The sequence below is a fragment of the Biomphalaria glabrata genome, chromosome 1 (assembly GCF_947242115.1).
Source record: "Biomphalaria glabrata chromosome 1, xgBioGlab47.1, whole genome shotgun sequence".
Lineage (NCBI taxonomy): Eukaryota > Metazoa > Mollusca > Gastropoda > Planorbidae > Biomphalaria > Biomphalaria glabrata.
In genome coordinates, this window is record NC_074711.1 from 8,458,379 (window position 1) to 8,478,872 (window position 20,494).

The following is a 20,494-nucleotide window of genomic DNA, read 5'->3' on the forward strand; positions in this document are numbered from 1 at the left end:
AAGAACATTTGTTTGTTCATTTGAAACACTTTTAAGTAGTTTAACTCTGTTAAAAAGTTGTAACAACATTGACTTTTAAGACACTATTACTTATATTCAGTCTTAACTGAATCAAACGTTATGACATAATTACTTTTCTAAGATAAAGTTACGATCTTTACATTGAAATGTCTTTACATTTAGCTTACTCATTTTTTGTCACACACTAACTTTGTCTTATTGGCTGGAGAGGAGCCCATCAAGATGTTCTTGAACCCGGAGTACTAGTGTGATATTTACTTGTGTAGCAGGCAGTGATTACGTCCTATAGTCCTCGCAGTAATGGTGTGATATTTACTTGTGTAGCAGGCAGTGATTACGTCCTATAGTCCTCGCAGTAATGGTGTGATATTTACTTGTATAGAAGGCAGTGATTACGTCCTATAGTCCTCGCAGTAATGGTGTGATATTTACTTGTATAGAAGGCAGTGGTTACGTCGTATACATCTACAGTCTCTGGCCCATCACCTAAATTAAAATTTAACTTAACACTAATAGTCCAAGCCGTGTTTATGCCATCTCCCATTTAGCTCGAGCCTGTCACACAAGTCCTGGGTTGGATCCCCATACTAAATGAAATATAGATGTTAAATGTTTTCTTGGAGGTTCAGCGATTGCGTATTTAAGTTATTCCGATAGCGGATTCCAGCGGTGGTTGATTTTGAAACCAATACGATGCCAATGCCCATACATTCTCATCGTATGACCTCAAAACCATCCATTCGAAGTTTGTTTCTTTGTTTTCTTGCGGTGGTTGATTTTGAAACCAATACGATGCCAATGCCCATACATTCTCATCGTATGACCTCAAAACCATCCATTCGAAGTTTGTTACTTTGTTTTCTTGCGGTGGTTGATTTTGAAACCAATACGATGCCAATGCCCACTCATTCACATCGTATGACCTTAAGACCATAAATTCGAATAACTTAATTTTTGTAAAAAGTTACGATCTTTACATTGGAATGTCTTTGCATTTAGGTTACTCATTTTTTTTATATTTTTTTTAGGATACCTCAGCTTTTTAGCTTTTGACTTCAGTTGTCGAGCTGTTTACATCCTAAGAATCCTTGGGCCTTTGCCTCTTTTTTGGGCTATTGGTTGGCCCCTTTATTTATTTTTTTAAGAAAAAGATGCATATTTTATTATTAGATTACTCATTTTCGTCACACACTAAATTTGTCTTATTGGCTGGAGGGGGATCACGGGTACCTTGCTACGCCACTGTTTTTTTCCCTGTGCGCGTGAACTAGAGAGTGAAGTTTTGTGGTACAGTTTTGGCTTTCATGCTCCCGACAATTAAAGGTTTGATTTCTGCAAAGTTTTATAAGAAAGATATGTAATATAAAAGTGGTTTATATTTAAAAAGTACATGTTTAAACATTTTATTATTGAGTTTTAAATAGATAAGTATTATATAATTTGTTTGTTAAAATTTTATAATATGTAGTGCTAAAATATAATTTATATATGTTATAATATTTTTTCTACTTACTTTAAATAAATATTTTTTTTGCACAAAAAGTGCACACTTTTGCTATTAAAAAGTCTATAGAGTTCTCTATATCATTGTACTACGAAAATAATCTACCGAAAGGTCATCGTCAAAGGCTGATAACTGTTGGAAAAAGATGTCATCTATTTTTAATTTATATAAAAACTACTAGTTTTTCAATTTTAAATGTAAACAACATAAAAAAAAAGAATCTTTTCTTTTACTAAACTGATCTAAATTCAATCTAATTTTTTAAAATTTAATTGTTTTGAAGAAATATTGAACAAATATTTTGTAAAATAGTATAGAAAAAATTAGTAGATTTATCTTTAAAAAAAAATTAAACTCAAAGTATGTTTATATAACCTGAATTAGCATTAATTATATCGTTCCCGTGGCATGTACGCTGCGTGTTATTATGTAGAGCCAAAGGTACTTGGTTCAAAGTCCAAAAGATGCATTTTTTAAATATTTTTTTCTTTTGTGTGTGTTTAAATATATGAGCATCTGTACTACGATAACCTAAAAAATAAAAAAAAAATGTTTGAATAAATATAGGCCTATATTGTTAGCTTCAAATGAAGAGAAAGATAGAATTATTACTTCAAGATGTTCGCTAGGATACTTTGTAATTTTATTACTTCTTTATCTTGAATGATGATTATGTCAGCTAGTCTTGTCTAACGAAATGATCAAACGAGATGTTTTTTTTTTAAAAAGATCAACGTATAAACCGCATTATACAACAAATATGACGGCATTCTTGATTTGAACAGTGAATAAAAGATTGTTAAACTAAGCCTAGAAATTGGAAGGTCGATGGAAATCTCTGTGGCATTTTACGTCTCGAGAGACGATCTTTTCCCTTTGCAACTTCTTGTGTGACTAAAGAGGCCAATCCTTAATACACAGCTGCGATCGCAGGTTGGGCATATATAATCACCAGGGCCGTTGCATTTTCAGCCTTCTTTCTGCTTCTGTTGTGTATGACATCTGCAATCCGCGACCCTTCCTTTATGCTCTCTCTCCATGTAGATCTATCCAGTGCCACCTCTTCCCAGCTGCCAGTGTCGATTTCGAAGAGCTTTATGTCGCGTTTGCATGGAAATGTTTACCAAAAAGAAACCAGAAAATGAGTCGGTAGTATTTAAGTAGATAAATGAAACTCTTTTTTTGCGCATATAAAAAAGATGAACGTGAAAATATCCCATTAATGAATGTAAGTACTAGATCCACGGGCTTCTAGTCAAATAGTTTCAGGCCAGTTTCATTTCGTTTCTGTAACTTTTCGTTCATATGGCCCGCGACACGAGTGTCGGAAATTAAAATGGCCCGCAGGTCGAATTTGGTCGGGCATCACAGCTTTAAACAAAGTAAAGATATTCATTAACAATGACCTCAGATAGTGTCTAGTATTCTCAAGAATGTCATTTATTGTACAGCAAATATAACATTTTTTTCAATTAAAATAGGATTTATGAAATGTATATATTGTGTATACTTTACAAATATCGCAATAATAATAGAGTTTTCCTTTTTTATGAAAAAATATAATAAAACAAACAGTTCATTTGATAATCTTTAATCATCTTACAAGATAAAAAATTATATAATTTAACAAAAGATCTGTATACATAAATATTGAACAACAAATATAGCTGCGAATAAATAAATATATAAATATGTATATATATTTACATATCTATCTATAGTGTACAAATATAAACTAACGATAAATATAAAGGCTTTATATGTCATAGTGAGAATGTCAATAACGAAACAATATGAATTTGAATCCGCAACTGCTAATAGATTCTACTTTCAAGTTATCAATAACTAAATATTTATCTAGTATTAAGGACGATTCGATCATCGCATCTAACTACTATAAGCATTTGATACTATGTAGGGCTTAACAGGGGTTCTCAATTCTATTGTGATGATGACCCGTTGGTTATAAAGGTATGATGGGGAGACATAGTTTGCTACACCTCAATCGATATCACATTTAGCGCACATATTAAACATGTCCCAGTTACGGCTTGACCAGGACTCACTGGATATATGATACCTTTTCATGCATATTTTCAGATTTTAATAAAGAAAGTTCGTATCGCGCCCCTCATCGCATTGTCCACCTACCGTTCTCCCTCGTGTCCTCTATGACTTTATGCTTTCAGCATTGTCTCTGTTACAGATTTCCTAATAATATATTTATTTATAACTCTCTAGCAACTACCTTCACGATACGTCTTGAGGTTCCGCTGTAGTTAACGAGTAAAATAACTCAACAACAAGTCACTCGTCAGAATCAGACGATAAAGAAGCGTCTATGTTGTTGTTTTTTTTTCAAAACACATCAACTTTAATGAACTTTTCCGGCATATCACACAATGCACACTCTACTTTTGACAACTAACTCACTTCCGGTGATTCGCTCCTTTGTAAAAAATAGATTATACATGCATACACACATTCACCCGTGACGGTCTCTCTCAACGACAGTTTTTGATTAGCTTTAAAAAGTCACTCGTCAGAATCAGACGATAAAGAAGCGTCTATGTTGTTTTTTTTTTTTTCACCTATTTTTTATTTATTGGTAATTGAAATTGTGCACAATTATTTCTTTTACTTGACAATACAAGAATCAATTTTAAAAATTAACCAATTAGCTAATCAACTAACGGTAATTAATTATTTTGTTTGGTATCTCAAACAAGGGAAAGAAATTGTACTTGAATGAAGTGGTGGTATAAGATGAATTAGTCCCCTTTATTCATAATGAACACGACCATGACAAATAGGAGACTATAGAAACAATAGAGAACTATGTTCATAAGCTCTCCACTGGTGGAGTGGTTACCGTGTTGGATTGCGAAGCCCAAGACGCATTGATGTATAAGCTCATATTCAGGTTGTTCCCCCTTTTTAAATGTTTTTTTTATAAATACTTTTTTATTGTTAATCTTGATCTATTACAAATTGAATGACACGAGCGATCCAAACTAATTGATACAACTACGCTTAACATAAACTTTTTAAAAAAGTATTTTTTTTTGTTTTTGTTTATATTTACTTGTTCTGTTTTTAATTGTAAACAACTCGGGGATGTCTGTGAACTTCCCTTGAGCCTACATTATGTTTATAACAAAGCAATATATATATATATATATATATTAAATTGTTATTATTACTTGAATGGCATGAGTTGTCTACCTTACCCACTTTTGACTAACAAGGTTAACTATTGACAGAAGACCATAGTCGGTTGAGTTTAATAATATGATCAGTGTAGTCTAAATCTTTAAACCTAAACGTATGCAGTCAAACAATATTCAGGTATTTGCCATGGTGCCTTCTTTAGGTTGAATAGAATTTCTCTTTACGAAATAAAATATTTTATTCCTCCATGAGAAACCACAAATATATTGAACACAAACTACGTATCAAGTAATAACACATATTATCCAAATTGTTGAGATAACATAAGATACTTGATACACAAAGCTTGAAACGTATTGACATAAACCAGACTGATTTCTATGAACTCTGAAACTAGATCATCTCCTTTTTAAATAGGTTTTAAAACCGAAAGTTCACAAATGTACTCCTGCCGGAAACGAATTATTTCCCTTTCAATAATTAACTTTTATGTGTAGAAACTTAAAAACTTCAAGAAATTAATGCATAAATAAACTTCCTGTTAACACTTCTCTTGGGACGCGTATGCCACACGAGAAGCGCGCTAACTTTCAATGGCACACACTGCAAAAGAGAATTAAGATCTTCAGCGAAAATTTGTCTAGAAAAATACACCCTAAAAAAAAAAGCAAAACTTGGTATTTCTCTGTCCAAAAAATGTTTGCAATAACACTTAACATTCCAATGTGCAGCATCTAGTCTATGCATACATAAAGACGAATACCATAGCGAGACATAACTATCTCATAACTATCTCATAACTATCTCATAACTATCTCATAACTATCTCATAACTATCTCATAACCATCTCATAACTATCTCATAACTTTCTCATAACTATCTCATAACTATCTCATAACTATCTCATAACTATCTCATAACTATCTCATAACTATCTCATAACTATCTCATAACTATCTCATAACTATCTCATAACCATCTCATAACTATCTCATAACTATCTCATAACTATCTCATAACTATCTCATAACCATCTCACTTCATTTCGAATCTAAGACTTTCAACAGTCCATCTAGTATGATTTCTTTCCTGTGGACAAAAGAGAAAGAGGTTTCAATTACTTCAACAGTGAACTAAAACAATGATATAACTTATCAATTTATTTAGTGTAATATCACTGCCTGGTATGGCAATCTGAGCATTAAAAATAGGAATAAACTTAATAGAATCCTCAATGCTGCTGGCAAAATCATTGGCAAAAAACAAACCCCATTTGGGCAGTTGTTTGAGACGAACATCTATAAGAAAGCTAACAAGATCCTCGAAATAAAGAATCACCCTTTGTGTCAGGATTTCGTGATTTTACCATCACAAAAGAGATACAAGACACCGATAGCAAAGACAAACAGACACAAACACTCTTTTGTTCCCCTGGCAATCAAATCATTAAATAAGAACAATCTGGTATAAACTTTGTCACATGTAAATTATGAGTGAGTCTGGTGTGAATGTACACTTTGGTTTCTTATAGTTATAATGTTTTTTGTTTGGTGTAATGCACAAATTGTAAGACAAATTTCCTTACGGATAATAAAGATTATTATTATTATTATTATTATTATTATATCGTGTTTGAACTTGTTGAGTGATTGACGATCAGAAGTTTGCTGTGGGATTGTATTATTGCTAGTGTTGAGTTTGATTTCATCGACAAACGAACAGGACATATACAAGAGTTTGATTAATTTAGCATGACAAAATCAACTTCATAAAATTCAATACAAGTAAAGTTTCCCTTTCAGACCTTGCGACCTATAGGGCAAATGATGTTAAGGTCATTTTTGTCGTGTTCCCTTAGGTCGGGACCAATTGTTGCAGTAGACCTCAGCATTGGCCAGCAACCTGTTGACAGTGGAAACCAATAGTCCGTTGCCACGTCGTTGCAGGTCAGTGTTTAGGTGTGTGTCGCTATAGTCACTCTAAGTCCAATGTAAGGAGTTAATTGTAAACGTTGAATAAAATTAATTCTGTTTTTCTATTGACCAGAGTCATTAAAAGATTGGCAGAGAAGACATAATGGAGTTTAGGCAGAACTCTTCCATGTCGAGAGTAATGAAAGTTAAGAGCACGTACACCAATTTTAGAGCAGAAAAAGATAGGATTAATTAACTATATAACGGCAAAATTGTTTGATTCATCATCGTATATGAAACATCTCTAAATTACTCCGCTATTCACATTTTAAAAACTTGCCTATAATGTTTCATAGGGAAATCCATCACAGTTAAGGTTCTTTATTTGATATTTAAAAAATATAACGAAATAAATAAATAAATAATTTAAAAAAGAATTTAAATAAAGGCAATGCATAACATAACACACCTATTTTATACAATATTTTTCTAGGCCAAACCTTGTTATAATTTAAAAAAATGGAACCCCACAGAACATATATACTCACTGTTTCATTTGAGTCCCTTTATCAGTATTCTGCAATCCTTTAGTAAATCCTCCAATTCCAGAAGAATTTCCTTTAAATAAATAAAAAAAATAACTGAGCTAATATCAATGCGCCGTGTTCTCTATGAAATAGACCGCAAGTATTTCTTATTCTGACTTGCTCAATATTTGAATTCACAACTATAAGAACAAATCACAGGTCTGTACGACGTGACAACGAGCTGTTGGTCTAAAATGCCCACAGCTTGTGACGTTGCAGATGTTGAGCCCCTCGATATCGAATGGTGACGGTAGACTTGCCTTTGCAGAGATGTAGGGAGATTTCTTCTTCAAATGAACTTTTTTGAGTCTGTCTTTTTGCATGCGTCTCTAGCGTAAACATTATGATGTTTTATAATTTACTTTTAAATTTTGTAAACAGGGATATTAATTTTGTTTTACTTGATCTTTTTAAAAATATCTATAGATAGGTATCACCCATCGCAGACATGACCATAATGTGTGTGTGTCGAAGTTGGGGCCACGTGAAATACCGCACTCCTCATTTATCTTCAGACTCAAAGACAAGCCTTATTACTATATGTACTATTCAAATACTCTTTAACCCACATTTGTCAGCGCGTTGGGTCCCCTGCGAAGAAGATCGTGCGCATACTGTTTGTGAAACACTGCTCTAATACATAGCGTAGGACATTTGTGAACACTGACATCCCCCCCCCCCCCAAATAAAATTAAAAACTTACGTCTGATTAGGCCATTATTTTCTGTGTCCTGTTTCACGATTTTGGCGCTCATTTTCACCAATGAGATCCACCACTGCAGCTTGACCTTTTGATCGTCGAACCAATCGTTGCGTTTCATGAACGAATAAATTTTATCCATAACTTTCTCGGCGACTTTAAGTACATAGTTCAATTTTTTCAACACAGACTCGACCTCGTCCTTGTTAAAGTCTGAAGGGCTCAGAACTGTTGGCAGGACTTTGATATTATAGAGCTGGGCTTGAACCCCTGCTCTGTAGTTACCTGGAAGCTGCTCAATAAACTTGCTGAGATCTTTGTGAAACTCGGAGTAGTTGATGCGCAAATTTTCAAAGACTGGCGACAAAAAAAATATGACCAGTAATATACAATTAAAAATAACTTAATTATAGTAAGTATAGTACCTCAACCAGACTTAGAGATCAATGGGAGCAGATGATGTAAAGCTAATCTGTTACTATGTTACTATCTGTATGAGATCATTCTCCCGTAGCCCACTCAGTCTTCAGCCGCTAATAGTGAGCCCATTTTCTGTTGGCTGTGCGCTATGTAAATGTCACGGCCGGTCCGGATAGTTTTATGATCTATGACATGCCTGACTATCGGAAGAAATCCTTTCCGGTAGTCAAACGGGATAATGGCGCTTCGGCGCCGATTCCCTACGGAACTTTATTGAAGGTTACTGTGTTAATATTAGAAGATATTACGTCATTGTTTGTTGTCTATGTTTTATGCGAAAGCAAAGAATCGGACGGAAATAAAAGTTAGTTATATATGTCTACCTTGATCAAGACAGTCTCGTTATTATCATTATTAAATAGTAACGTCTACAGTAATTTATTATTAATCTGTGACTACAGAACATGGTGTCAGATTTGTTTTCAGATCTTGTGTCAGATCTGGTGTTAGATTAGGTGTCAAATCTAGTGTCACATTGCTTTAAAGTGCTGGTAACAGGTAGATCTCTAGATCTAGTGGTTTCTAAATTGCTAAAAGTAGGCTACATTTTATTTGTGGTGTCGTTAGTTCATATTGTTAGATCTAGATCTAGACCTAGAATCTAGAATCTGTACGAATAATGGAATTATTGGATCCTCCTAAACCGTTGTCACTAGACGGTAATCTATCTGAAAGATGGAAAAAATGGAGACAAAGTTTTGAACTGTTTATGGTCGCCACTGAAAAGAATACGAAGCCCGAGCCAGTGAAGAAAGCTTTATTGTTACACCTGATCGGTGAACCCGCTCGAGACATCTACAATACTTTTCAAGTATGTGAAGATGAGACTGTAGACAAACTCATTGAAAGGTTTCAGAATTATTTTTTGCCTAAGTCCAACACTGTGTATGACAGATTTAAATTCTTTTCAAGAAAGCAGAAAGACGGAGAAACGTTTGAACAGTATTTTACTGAGTTAAAGAATTTGGCAAAAGAATGCAAGTTTGACAACCTTCGAGATGAACTCATCAGAGATCGATTGGTATGTGGCATACAGTCGGATCGAGTGAGAGAGAGACTTCTGAGAGATGTAGGCTTAACTTTAGAGAAAGCAGCAAGCATAATTCGTGCTGACGAGCATACCCAGAACCAAATGATAGATATGAAAGGACTACATGTGGATGCTGCTAATAAATTAAAGAAGACAGAAGATAGAAAGCCAGTCAAAACCTCACAGGAAAATATGGCAAAGAATCATGTAACAAGTTTCATTAGAGATTGCAGATCTTGTGGTGGATCTCACAGAAAATACAATTGCCCAGCATTCGGACAGACATGCCGAAAATGTAAAAAAAGAGAAATCATTTCGCTGTAAACTGTCGTTCGAAACACTTCAAAGCTGTTGATTCACTGGATGATGAAAGTCAGTCAAGCCAAGTAAATGAGTTGTGGTTTGAGGCAATTGGTACAGATAACAATGTCAAAGTTTGGATGGTTGATGGAAGTGATCAGAAGATTATTGAAATTAGAAGGAAAACTGAATCTGATGCTAAATTAAAACTTGTAATGAATTATGTCAGAGAAGGTTGGCCAAAGATAAAAACTCAAGTTCATGAAACAGTGAAAGTGTATTGGTCATTTAAAGGCAGTATTCATGAAGAGAATGGAATATTGTTTTATGAGAACAGAATTATAAATCCTTCAAGTATGAGAAATGAAATTCTCGACAAGTTGCACATAGGTCATTTTGGTCTTGAGAAAACCAGATCCAAGGCAAAACAGAGTGTGTTTTGGCCAGGATTGTCCAAAGATATTTTTTCGACAATAATGAAGTGCGCAACATGTGCAACGTTCAAAAGAAATAATGTGAAGGAAAAATTGCTACCTCATGCTGTACCAGACAGACCATGGAAAAAGATTGCGACAGATTTGTTTGAATGGCGAAACAATGACTACTTGCTAGTTGTGGACTATTTCTCCAAATATCCTGAAATAAAACGACTAGAGAACAAAACAGCAGAATGTGTTATCAGGGCAATGAAAGGTATTTTTGCTAGACATGGCATACCAGAAGAAATAGTGAGCGACAATATGCCATTCAATAGCTATCGATATAGAGAGTTTGCTTCTGAATGGGGTTTCAAGATAACAACATCAAGTCCCAGATACCCTCAATCAAATGGACAAAGTGAGGTGTATGTTGGTATCGTAAAGCAGATATTCAACAAAGCATACAAAAGTGGGAAAGATCCATATCTCGCTATGCTCGAGTATAGAAATACTCCGATAAGCGGACTGCTTTATTCGCCATCACAACTGCTGATGAGTAGAAGACTCAGGGACATCATTCCAACTGATCCCAAACTATTGAAACCATCGGTAGCTGAAAATGCAGAGACATTACTCAACGAACGACAGAGGAAAAGCAAAGTGAGGTACGATGCAAAAGTTAGGTTACCTAAAGACTACTCTGTCGGGGAGAAGGTGAGAGTTCGTCTAGGACAAACATGGCAGAAAGCAGTCGTCATTAAGAAACATCCGTCACCCAGATCTTACATCATAAAGACAAATGATGGGAAAACATACAGACGAAATCAACGGTTTTTAAACAAGAGCTACGAAGAAGACATCTCTGGGTACTATGACACCGACGAAGACAATGAACAGCAAACTGTTAGAACAAAAGAAACAGACAATTATGAACCAACATCTAGAGAACTTGCTGTGCCGGTCAAGACAACCAGAAGTGGTCGAGTTGTCAAAATTCCTTGTAAATATAAGTATTAAGAACTTTAAAAGGAAGGATGTGATAATAGCTTCAAAAGGAAGGATGTGTTAATATTAGAAGATATTACGTCATTGTTTGTTGTCTATGTTTTATGCGAAAGCAAAGAATCGGACGGAAATAAAAGTTAGTTATATATGTCTACCTTGATCAAGACAGTCTCGTTATTATCATTATTAAATAGTAACGTCTACAGCAATTTATTATTAATCTGTGACTACAGAACAGTTACTATGGCCAACTGTTAACGAGGGTGTCATGTGGCCAGCACAATGACCAACCGCCTTTATTTTTTCCAAACATATGTCAGGTACCCAGGGCCGGCCTTAGGCCACTGCAGCCTATGCGGTCGCAGTGGGCCCCGCGCTTTCATAGGACCCGCGCTAATTCTAAGTGTACATTATGAAATTTAACCATTATAGCGTATATGAAATAACAGGATTTTCGCGACCTCATGATTTTCCAGGGCCTCCAGGAAATCTCATGAAAAGGTAAAATATACGATAAAGTGTTTTTTTCAATTTTTTCAAATCTCCTGAAGAATAGACCAAATTGACATTTTGGGGTGCCAATAAATAAAAAGTGGCATTGCGAGCTTTCATGTGATAAAAATTTATTGCTAAGACAAAAGTAGGCCGATTTTCTAATTCAAAAAAAAATAATTTTGACATTATGCTTATCCCTACCCAGACTAGGCCCCGCGCGATCCGTTTCGCATAGGGCCCCGCAAATGCTAGGGCCGGCCCTGCAGGTACCCATCAAAGTTGAGTGGACTGAGAACGTTCCCGTAATTTAAAATCCCAGCATTCACCACCCAGTCACCACGCCCCTCCCCCATAACTTAATTATGATTCTGCCTTATTGTTATGAAGTCTTTGTGCACGTATATGCTGCAACCACGTGAAAAGGGGAGCGGATGGTTTTGGTTGCGTAGGCTGAGGAATTTCTGATGAAACCACGAGGTGGTCTGTCGTAATTCAAGTGAAACAAAAGGAGTTGAAGCGGAGGGATGAGACGATGTTTATTTGTAGGGAGTTAGATTTTGCTTCGCCTACATTTTGTTTGTTAACAGCGCTTTATAAATAAAATTATTATTATTATTATCATTTCATTTGTGTTATTACTACTTTCATTTCATGTTGAATCCATGTACATTTATATAAAAAGAATACATTCAAGCATGTTTAAAATGAAGCATGTTCAAGTTTATTTTATTATCAATTTAAAACGCTTACATCGGTTCACTTGTACTACCTGAATTGAACTGCAAATAAACGACCAAATAACGACACTTATATAAACATTTACAATACAAGTTGAGTTACATTACTCCGACACAAGGGGATAAAAAACAAGATCGATGATTTGATAAATAGTTGAAAGATAGTTGTTATTAATGAGTTCGTTAATGACCAATCGGTACACTTTCTCTAGCTGGCCTGGGAGTGAGCGAAAGACAGTTTAAATTCTAAACTTAAAGCCATAATAGTGAGTTTGGGGTTTAGTTTTTTTTTCCCTAATTATGCTGATTATACCTTTGCTTCAACCACTGGGAAGGAATCTGAGTATTGCTGTCTGTTCGTGTGGTATGTGCTTGGCAGTGTCGCAAAGCTGTCATACCATGTCGTCATGCAATAGGTCTAGGATAGTGATTGGCAAACTTTTTTTTAGTAGCGGGCCAAAGAAAAAACATTTTAGCGGGCCATAACATTTTAAATGAAAAATACAAAATTTTACTAATAGATTTAATTGATATAGAAATGCGATACATGAAGATGCTGATGTTTTTGTTAACAATTGACTTAGGTTAGTTCCAATTGGGACGTAATTATTCTATTGTTGACTGTGCTTTGTACGAATGTCGAATCAGCAGACGCATCAAGTCTTAAGTGATAAAATCTAAATTAATATTAATCTTAAGCTTCAAAGCGTATTAAAAGCTTGATTTTAATTTTTACATAAATAAGGATTTTACAAATATTTTTAATCTTTTCTTTGCAAAAATGTCTCGGCAAATTAAACATTTACGAGAACCGGAGTTGGCTCGCGGGCCGTAGTTTGCCCATCACTGGTCTAGGGTATAATAATATTTTTGAAGAAATCGGCGTTTTAAAAAAATATAGATATGTTTTAGCCTTTTCCGTAAACTATGTCAAGAGTACATCCTGTTCAGTTTCTGGCTTTTGAAAGAATTAAAGAAGCCATTATAAAGATATGATATGTTAGAAGTACAACATGTTTTGGGCTTCTGATTTTTGAAAATCAATTATAGTAAAAAATAAATTGACAGCTTGCTTTCGATAGGTAGTTTAATTAAACCTATTGCTTTAAACAATAATAATATTGCTTAAAGAATTAAAGTGTGTGTGTGTGTGTGTGTGTCTTTTCCTGAAGGAAGGTCTTGAACGTGTTAGCCACAAGTCATAAACTCAATGTCATGGGTGAAAAAAAAGACATTAGTATTACTAAAAAAAAAAGAACCTTGTCTGTCAAGGTAATCATGTCCTCGTTACAAATATATTCACTTTTTTTTTTGCATAGCCCATTCATGTTCTGAAGTTCTCTGTTGAGAGCTCAAATAGATTCAAATATTCTTTTCAATTCGTTGCAAAGCACAATAACAGGGGTTTCTTCCCTTTACAAACTCTCCTATGTAGTCACTGAAAACAACTCAGGGAATATCGCTGACTTCTTGCCAAGCAAAACTTTAAAAAATTCAAAGTAGCCTGATGTATGAGGACATATCTTAGTATAGAAACACTTTGTGTAGGCACAGACAGTCAGGTAACTTTTAAACACCTTTTTTTACCTGCCATAAAACTAGATCAAGCTAGTACGTCAAGGTAATATTACTTTCTATTGAAACATTTTTTTTTCAACTTCAGACATTGATTTACTGCTTATTTATGACAATGTTAGACTAGCTCGTACACTGAGCAAGTAGTTCTTTCAAGCTCTGAAGTGAAATTTCTATGCAGTATATAAGTTCCCCTTTCAGACCTTGTGATTTATCCTCTATAGGGCAGATGATGTAAAGGTCATCTGTTTCTGTGGCCTACGGTTAACGAGGGTGTCATGTGGCCAGCACAACTACCAACTGACTTTACTTTTCCCAACTAACGTTAGGTACCCATTAGAGCTAGGTGGACTCAGCAAATCCCAGTCTTCACCTTTATGCAGTATATATTGCTACATTATTAAACTGTATAAAAAGCTTTTACCTCTTTGTGTTGCTTTATGCTTTAGTTGTATGTATAGTATACAAGATATGGAATCGCTATTTTGTAACTCAGCATAGATTTTTTTTCAGATTATTTTAGTAACACTAATTCACAGAGTAAGTATGCATGTCTACTAATATGTAGTCAAAGATATGGAAATTAAGGAACTGTAATTCTTGCTTTCACTAGACACTTAAAGCACAGAGTCTGCCACAGACCAATAGTTATATTTTTATAACTTGGAGTTAATGCGTTTTGAGTTTTACTGCCAGCTGTTTTGTTCCAGACACAAGAGAATGTTGCCACTTTCGGAAAATCTTAACAGAGAGAGCCAACCTGTCTATACATCATGTCTCATATTGTACGAGGCATGATATACATACAACCTATGTGTATGTGCTACTTTCTTATATCATATCATATCGGCTCCTGATCAACGGCGAATGAAAACAACAACAACAACAACAATAATGACAACAAAAAAAAAAGCGCATATAAAATATTTTTTAGAAAAACCCTCGCTCCAGATTTTTCCTTTATTAACACCAAAAAAAAAAAGCATCTTTAATTGTATTAGAATCTTAATATTTGGCGTAGGAATATTGGAAGCTGTGAAAAGATATAAAACAATTTGGAAGTAGATGCGCAGGGAACTGAATTAAAAAAAAAAAGAAGATGGGAGCAGTTAAAGTTGTCTAGCTCGACTGTTACTGCTGAAGCTGATACCACCATCCTCTGATAATTTACAAGTACAAATGATTCCATAAATACTTGTAGACCTTTTTTTTTTATTTCTTTGGTTAAACAGAAGAAGGATTGGAGGTGGTGGTTGGCGCAATATAAGAATAAGTGTTTACATATGGATAAGAAGCGTCTATAACTTAAACCGTGATCTAACTATTAACACAAAATGTACAAAAGAAAGCTCTCCCTTTAGGTTTATTTTCGAGAATGATATTTTGTGTTTATGTAAATATTTGTGTCAAAGTTTAAGAAAAAGTGATAAAGTAAAAAAATGGTTTTCGTTAAACCCATAAATTAAAAATTATATTTACATTTAATATATTTACTCCAAGGGATATTTACAGCAGTAGACTTGTTCCTAGATATTTTTGTTTAACTCGACTCTTTAAAAAATCTAGACCAAAAAATAATATGAAATTGAATGGTTAAAAAAAAAAAAACAGGACAAGATTAGAATCACAGGTTCGAGTGTATACTTACAAAAGTATTTCTTTTGCCAAACAATTTCGCGATACATCTAGATCTATACAAAGTTAAAGGCTACTAAAATCTAGCTAGAGGGAGTTCTCAAACTAATCAAGCTAGATCTTTATATCTATAGTTCTATAATCTAAATAATTTCTACATTAAGTCTATATCTATTTCTAAGATATCTAGACTAGTTTGTTTCTGTACTAGAAATATTTTCGAGTTATTTGTAGGCCTTAATTCACTAAATGCAAATAGACTCAAGAAAAAAGGGTTGGTTTGAACAGTTTAAGGACAGCTAAATGATAGACTGCAAATGAAGAATATTAAGAATAGACTTAAGAAAAAAAGTTTGGCTTGAACAGTTGAAGAATAGCTGAATGATAGACTGTAAATGAAGAATATAAGACTAGACTCAAGAAAAAAAGTTTGGCTTAAACAGTTTAAGAATAGCTGAGTGATAGACTGTTAATAAAGAATATGAGTTATATGCTAGGAAGTCGTAAAAGATAAGAGAATCACTTAACGATGGTCTTCAAGTTGGCCTATTTTGGAGCGTCTGTTCACTAAGCACACGTGAGGTGCAGGTAATAAAGTTTCAAAGCATCCTCTCAACATAGCCAGATAAATGTTGGCAAGGTCTTTAAAACTTAATTTAATAAGACCAAAGAAGAATAAAGGGGTAACGTGAGTCTTAATATTATAATGTGTTCTCAATAAACTCTTTTTCCTAGTGAAAAACACAAAATCAAGTAGAATGCTAAAGGCTTGTATTCAGGTCCTAAGCTTAAAGAAGAGTGCAGTAATTCACATAGATAGCAGACCCAATTTGACCTACATATTCTGCGACATCCTAAGAAGAGGTAATGTCTACCAGTGGGCCTAGCAGAATAAATATTAGTTAATTAAAGTTTAATGCAGTGGTTTTATATGTTTGCGTAGATATAAGTCACCTCTTTCTCAAGATTATCATTTATATATTATTTAAATATTGGGTGGGCGTGTTCTCTGGGGACCTATAAATATAGAAATTTATTATTTCACATACATATTGCCATGTCATCCTAAGAAAAGCCATTGTCTGCCAGTGGTCCAAGAAGAAGAAGAATATTAGTTTACTGCAGTGGTTTTATATGTTTGAGTAGAAAAAAGTCACCTTATTTGTAGATGGGATACGTCCAGAGGCCATGTAAGCTTGAACTTGTCTTGGCAACCTAGGTTCGATACCCAACTCGAGCAGAGTTGTTTTGTTTACTGAACGCCTAAGGGCAGCACGGAAAAGACTTCTCCCCCATAGCGCTCTGAGCATGCTATAAGCATGAAAGTAGCGTTATATAAAAGCAATAATTTAATCTCATTTTATTTAAATATTGGATGAATCTGTTTCCTGGGGACATATAAATATAGAAATCTATTATTTCTCATGGAAATTGCCACGTCAATACATACCAGGTAGGATAGGATGATTTTGATTAGACATAAAATATTTCCATATATTATTTAAATGCGCACCAGCGCGAAATTCTCAACAGAGCCGAAACAAAATATTACAAAAAGAAATACGCGACTTCCGCCTAGCAGTGAGAGAGTTTTTCGATGTTCTCTCAGACTAACTAAAATAAAAGGAAAAATGTGAAACTTGTTCCCGCCAGAGGGCAGGCTAGTAAAAGAGAAAATATTAAAAAATCTTTAATTGTGAAATCACGAAAAAGAATGCTGTGTTGCGGGTGTTGTTCCTGGGGAGTGGAAAGCGTTTCTTGGGTGGTCTTGCAGTTACACTCGTTACTAAGACAACTGTAGAGTGGCTAAGAACCTGAGGCTGAAGAAGGGATGACATTATGAAATTTACTCCCAGGATTTAAAACTTTCAAAGACAAAGTATGCCTTTAAGTATACACTGATATTTGTTCCCGACATCAACGGAGATTATCCTTAGAAATATTTAATAGATTGAAGCTGCGGGTAAATGCATGAAATCTTTTTTTCTAAATGGACCTCATTCACCTAAACAAACGGTGACGTAATAATATTGATAAAACAACGAAAAAACAGCTGTCACGTGATAACCATTGTTGATTAAAATTAGATCGTTATATGTATAGAAGAGATAGAGAAGCACGTGGCTCAATGTTGTTTGCTTAGATTGGTGAGTGAGGTCCGTTGATAGTTCACTTCATTGCTTTAAAAAGTGGTTTAAGATGAACTATTAGTTTTCTCCAATCTTTAAATTTCCAAGAACTCTTTACCCATATGTAAAGTGAGTGTTTCATTTAATATATTGTTATAGCTCTTGTCTAGATTATTTTTTCTATGAATTTGATAATATCTAGATCGTTAAACTCTAAAGCCTATAACTGAGCTGTCTATCTGATTGTCTCTGTTTAGATGTATAGTTATGAAACCGGTTATTTCTAATTAACATTTTGGAGACGGACACAAACACATTGGTAAATGAAAAATAAACAAACCTTCAGAATTAGAGAGTTGTCGCCTTGAGCCGAATTTTGTTTTGTGAACAACGGACTTGCGTCCCCTGTCCATGGTACTTAAAAACAAAATTATACTACAACTTTTTTTTCTAGTACTATTCACTACAACTTGCTACAAAGGCTAAAGTTAGACCAATACTTTGAACGATGTATTAGTAATGGTTGACTTTGTAAAGAAGTAACTGACAAGATCGATGAATGGGGGCTTCGAGGCGTCTGAAAACCTCCACCCTCAACCTTTCTCTTAAAATATAATCATTTCTTTAGTAGGATCTTTTCATTCCTCTAAGTTTTTGTATTCAGCCTTTCTCTCGGTGTATCTGTCTGATCTCGACGAATTTAACATTTCTATTTAGGAAACACAACACGCTTTGTGTAAGTAGTAAGCCCTCTAGAAGCGCTCTGGGGCTTCAACTGCTTATGGGGATTAAGACTATTTTAAATAGGGGTCGGCTACCACATTGGCTTGGTGGGCTACGCAAATTGTGTAAGTTCCATGACAGGCCACACAAATTGTCGTCCTTAAAGAATAACATTAAGTTTACTCAGTGCACACCGGAAGTCACTAGGAAAACTTTATTGATGTCATTATTGTTTTGTTTGTTCTTGAGACAAAGAAATCCTATGCCCAATTGTAACTCGACCACTTAATGAGGTAGTGACCAAGTGTAGCATGAGATTTTCGGAACATGTCCAGCGACTGAATGAATTACGCTCCAAAGAGTTGCAATGGAACGGAGGCGGTACGAGAAAAGCGCAAACAGGGGCGTGTTCGAATAACTTTACATCTTCATGGAGGACTTCTCTGAGTTGTGGACGCAGACTGGGAAGAGGCTGCAGAAGTTTCCAATGACAGATCTCTATGGAGACAGCTTGTAGCCCGATGCGCCAAACGGCGCGAGAGGATCCAAGTCTAAGTACGTCTCTCTGCGAAGCTATATTTCATTTTAATAACAGGAAACAAACAGGTCCAGGTCACATGACGTCCTACTGCTACACAGCTGTGATGTTCTTCTCCATTTCTCGAATACGTTGTGTGTTCACGGTGTTATTGTTCAGATATGCAAATGACTTTTAAAAATGTTACTTGGAAATTTGACAGAATTGCATCTGACGACAAAAATAAATAATAAAAAAAAAAAAGCAGTATATAATCATGGCTCGTTTATAATAGTTATTTGTTTATGTGATATGTTATTTTTTCCAATTTTTTTAAAAAGTAGGCATACTATATAATTTTCTTTATTTGGAGACTCAGGTCGTCCACAGACCGCCTGTTGAGAACCCCTGATTTAGATCATGAGATATCAAACAAAAATATGATTTCCTCTAGAAAAAAATGATTATATAATCATTCACTTACATCTTTTTGGGCTGGGGGGAGGGGATATCACAGCTGCTGGAGGCATTGTCCATTCTCTCTGCATGGTAAGGCCGCAGACCGAGTTCTTCGAAGAACCCCAATCATATTCTTACTAATCCTTACAGACAACTCTAGCCTCTAACTTTAGTCAGTAAATGTAACTAGCAAGTCAAGCTCTTAATAACAGCACAATCAAAGTTGCTCATCACATCAGCAAGACAATCAAACTAAACCCATCAATTAGCATGGTGGTCAAACAAGCCCACCAAAATAGAGAATCCCAATCAACTAGCAAGACTGCTTATTTTAAAAAGCTACACGGTAAAATCGTAATCTCCCTTATGCCCACCTGTTGTTCTTTGTATTGATTTACACAGGTCGGGTGGCCAGAAGATGACTAAACTCCTTCAACATACTAGCGTATATGTTCAGGCGATACATATGTTGGCTATTTTAAAAAGTACGTCTTTTTGGTCTGCTGCATAAGGTAGTTTTCCATGTGTTGTTCATGAGTCTTCTACTTATTGGACACTCTGCGTTCTCATTGTGCATCAAACGATGCCTCCACTCAAGTATTGAGGACTTTGTTGATTGGGTCCCAAACAAAATAGCGTTGTAGTGCGCATTCAAATTTCAAGAACACGACTTCTATATTCTCATTCAATAGGATTGTAACGCTTTTTTTTTTAAATTTGCATTGTGGGTTGAAAAGGTGTGCATGTGTCTGTGTTGAGACATGAGAATGCTGTCAGTTTTTCCCATTCATCTAACATAAGCAGGAAGAAATATGCACATCTTCCGAAAGTTGTTTTACATCTTAAATGAATACATTGGCTTTTTAGACTCCCCCCCCCCTTTTTATTCAATATTCGATCACGACGCATGCACCTATACACTATATAGTTATGTATGAATTGACCCGTTAAAAATTCCTTATCAATCAACTCATGTATTCATTCAATGTCTACTTCAGACATAAAAAATACCGGTTACATTACAAAAAAAAAAACACGCTGTGTTTCTACAAATCAAACAGGTAAGGTAAGCAGCTAGTTCTTTTTATTTCTT

General features: G+C 34.8%; 1 protein-coding gene across 1 annotated transcript; it reads right to left on the bottom strand.

Moving 5' to 3' along the window:
* Positions 1 to 5,094: 5,094 nt before the first annotated feature.
* LOC106055803 (uncharacterized) lies at positions 5,095 to 18,532 on the bottom strand. Its single transcript, XM_056020411.1, has 4 exons — positions 18,043 to 18,532; positions 7,901 to 8,254; positions 7,159 to 7,228; positions 5,095 to 5,786 (listed from the first exon to the last, which is right to left on the bottom strand). The coding sequence occupies exons 1-4, from the start codon at positions 18,113 to 18,115 to the stop codon at positions 5,738 to 5,740; spliced, it is 546 nt and encodes a 181-aa protein (XP_055876386.1). The 5' UTR covers positions 18,116 to 18,532; the 3' UTR covers positions 5,095 to 5,737.
* Between the last annotated feature and the right edge of the window lie 1,962 nt (positions 18,533 to 20,494).

Bases quoted from the DNA above. Each gene is read 5' to 3' on its own strand.
- LOC106055803 (XM_056020411.1), bottom strand. From the start codon at position 18,115: ATGGACAGGGGACGCAAGTCCGTTGTTCACAAAACAAAATTCGGCTCA. The intron at 8,255-18,042 runs GTTTGTTTATTT...TTTTGTCGCCAG, and splicing joins ACAACTCTCTAATTCTGAAG to TCTTTGAAAATTTGCGCATC. The intron at 7,229-7,900 runs GTAAGTTTTTAA...ATTTATTTAAAG, and splicing joins AAATAATGGCCTAATCAGAC to GAAATTCTTCTGGAATTGGA.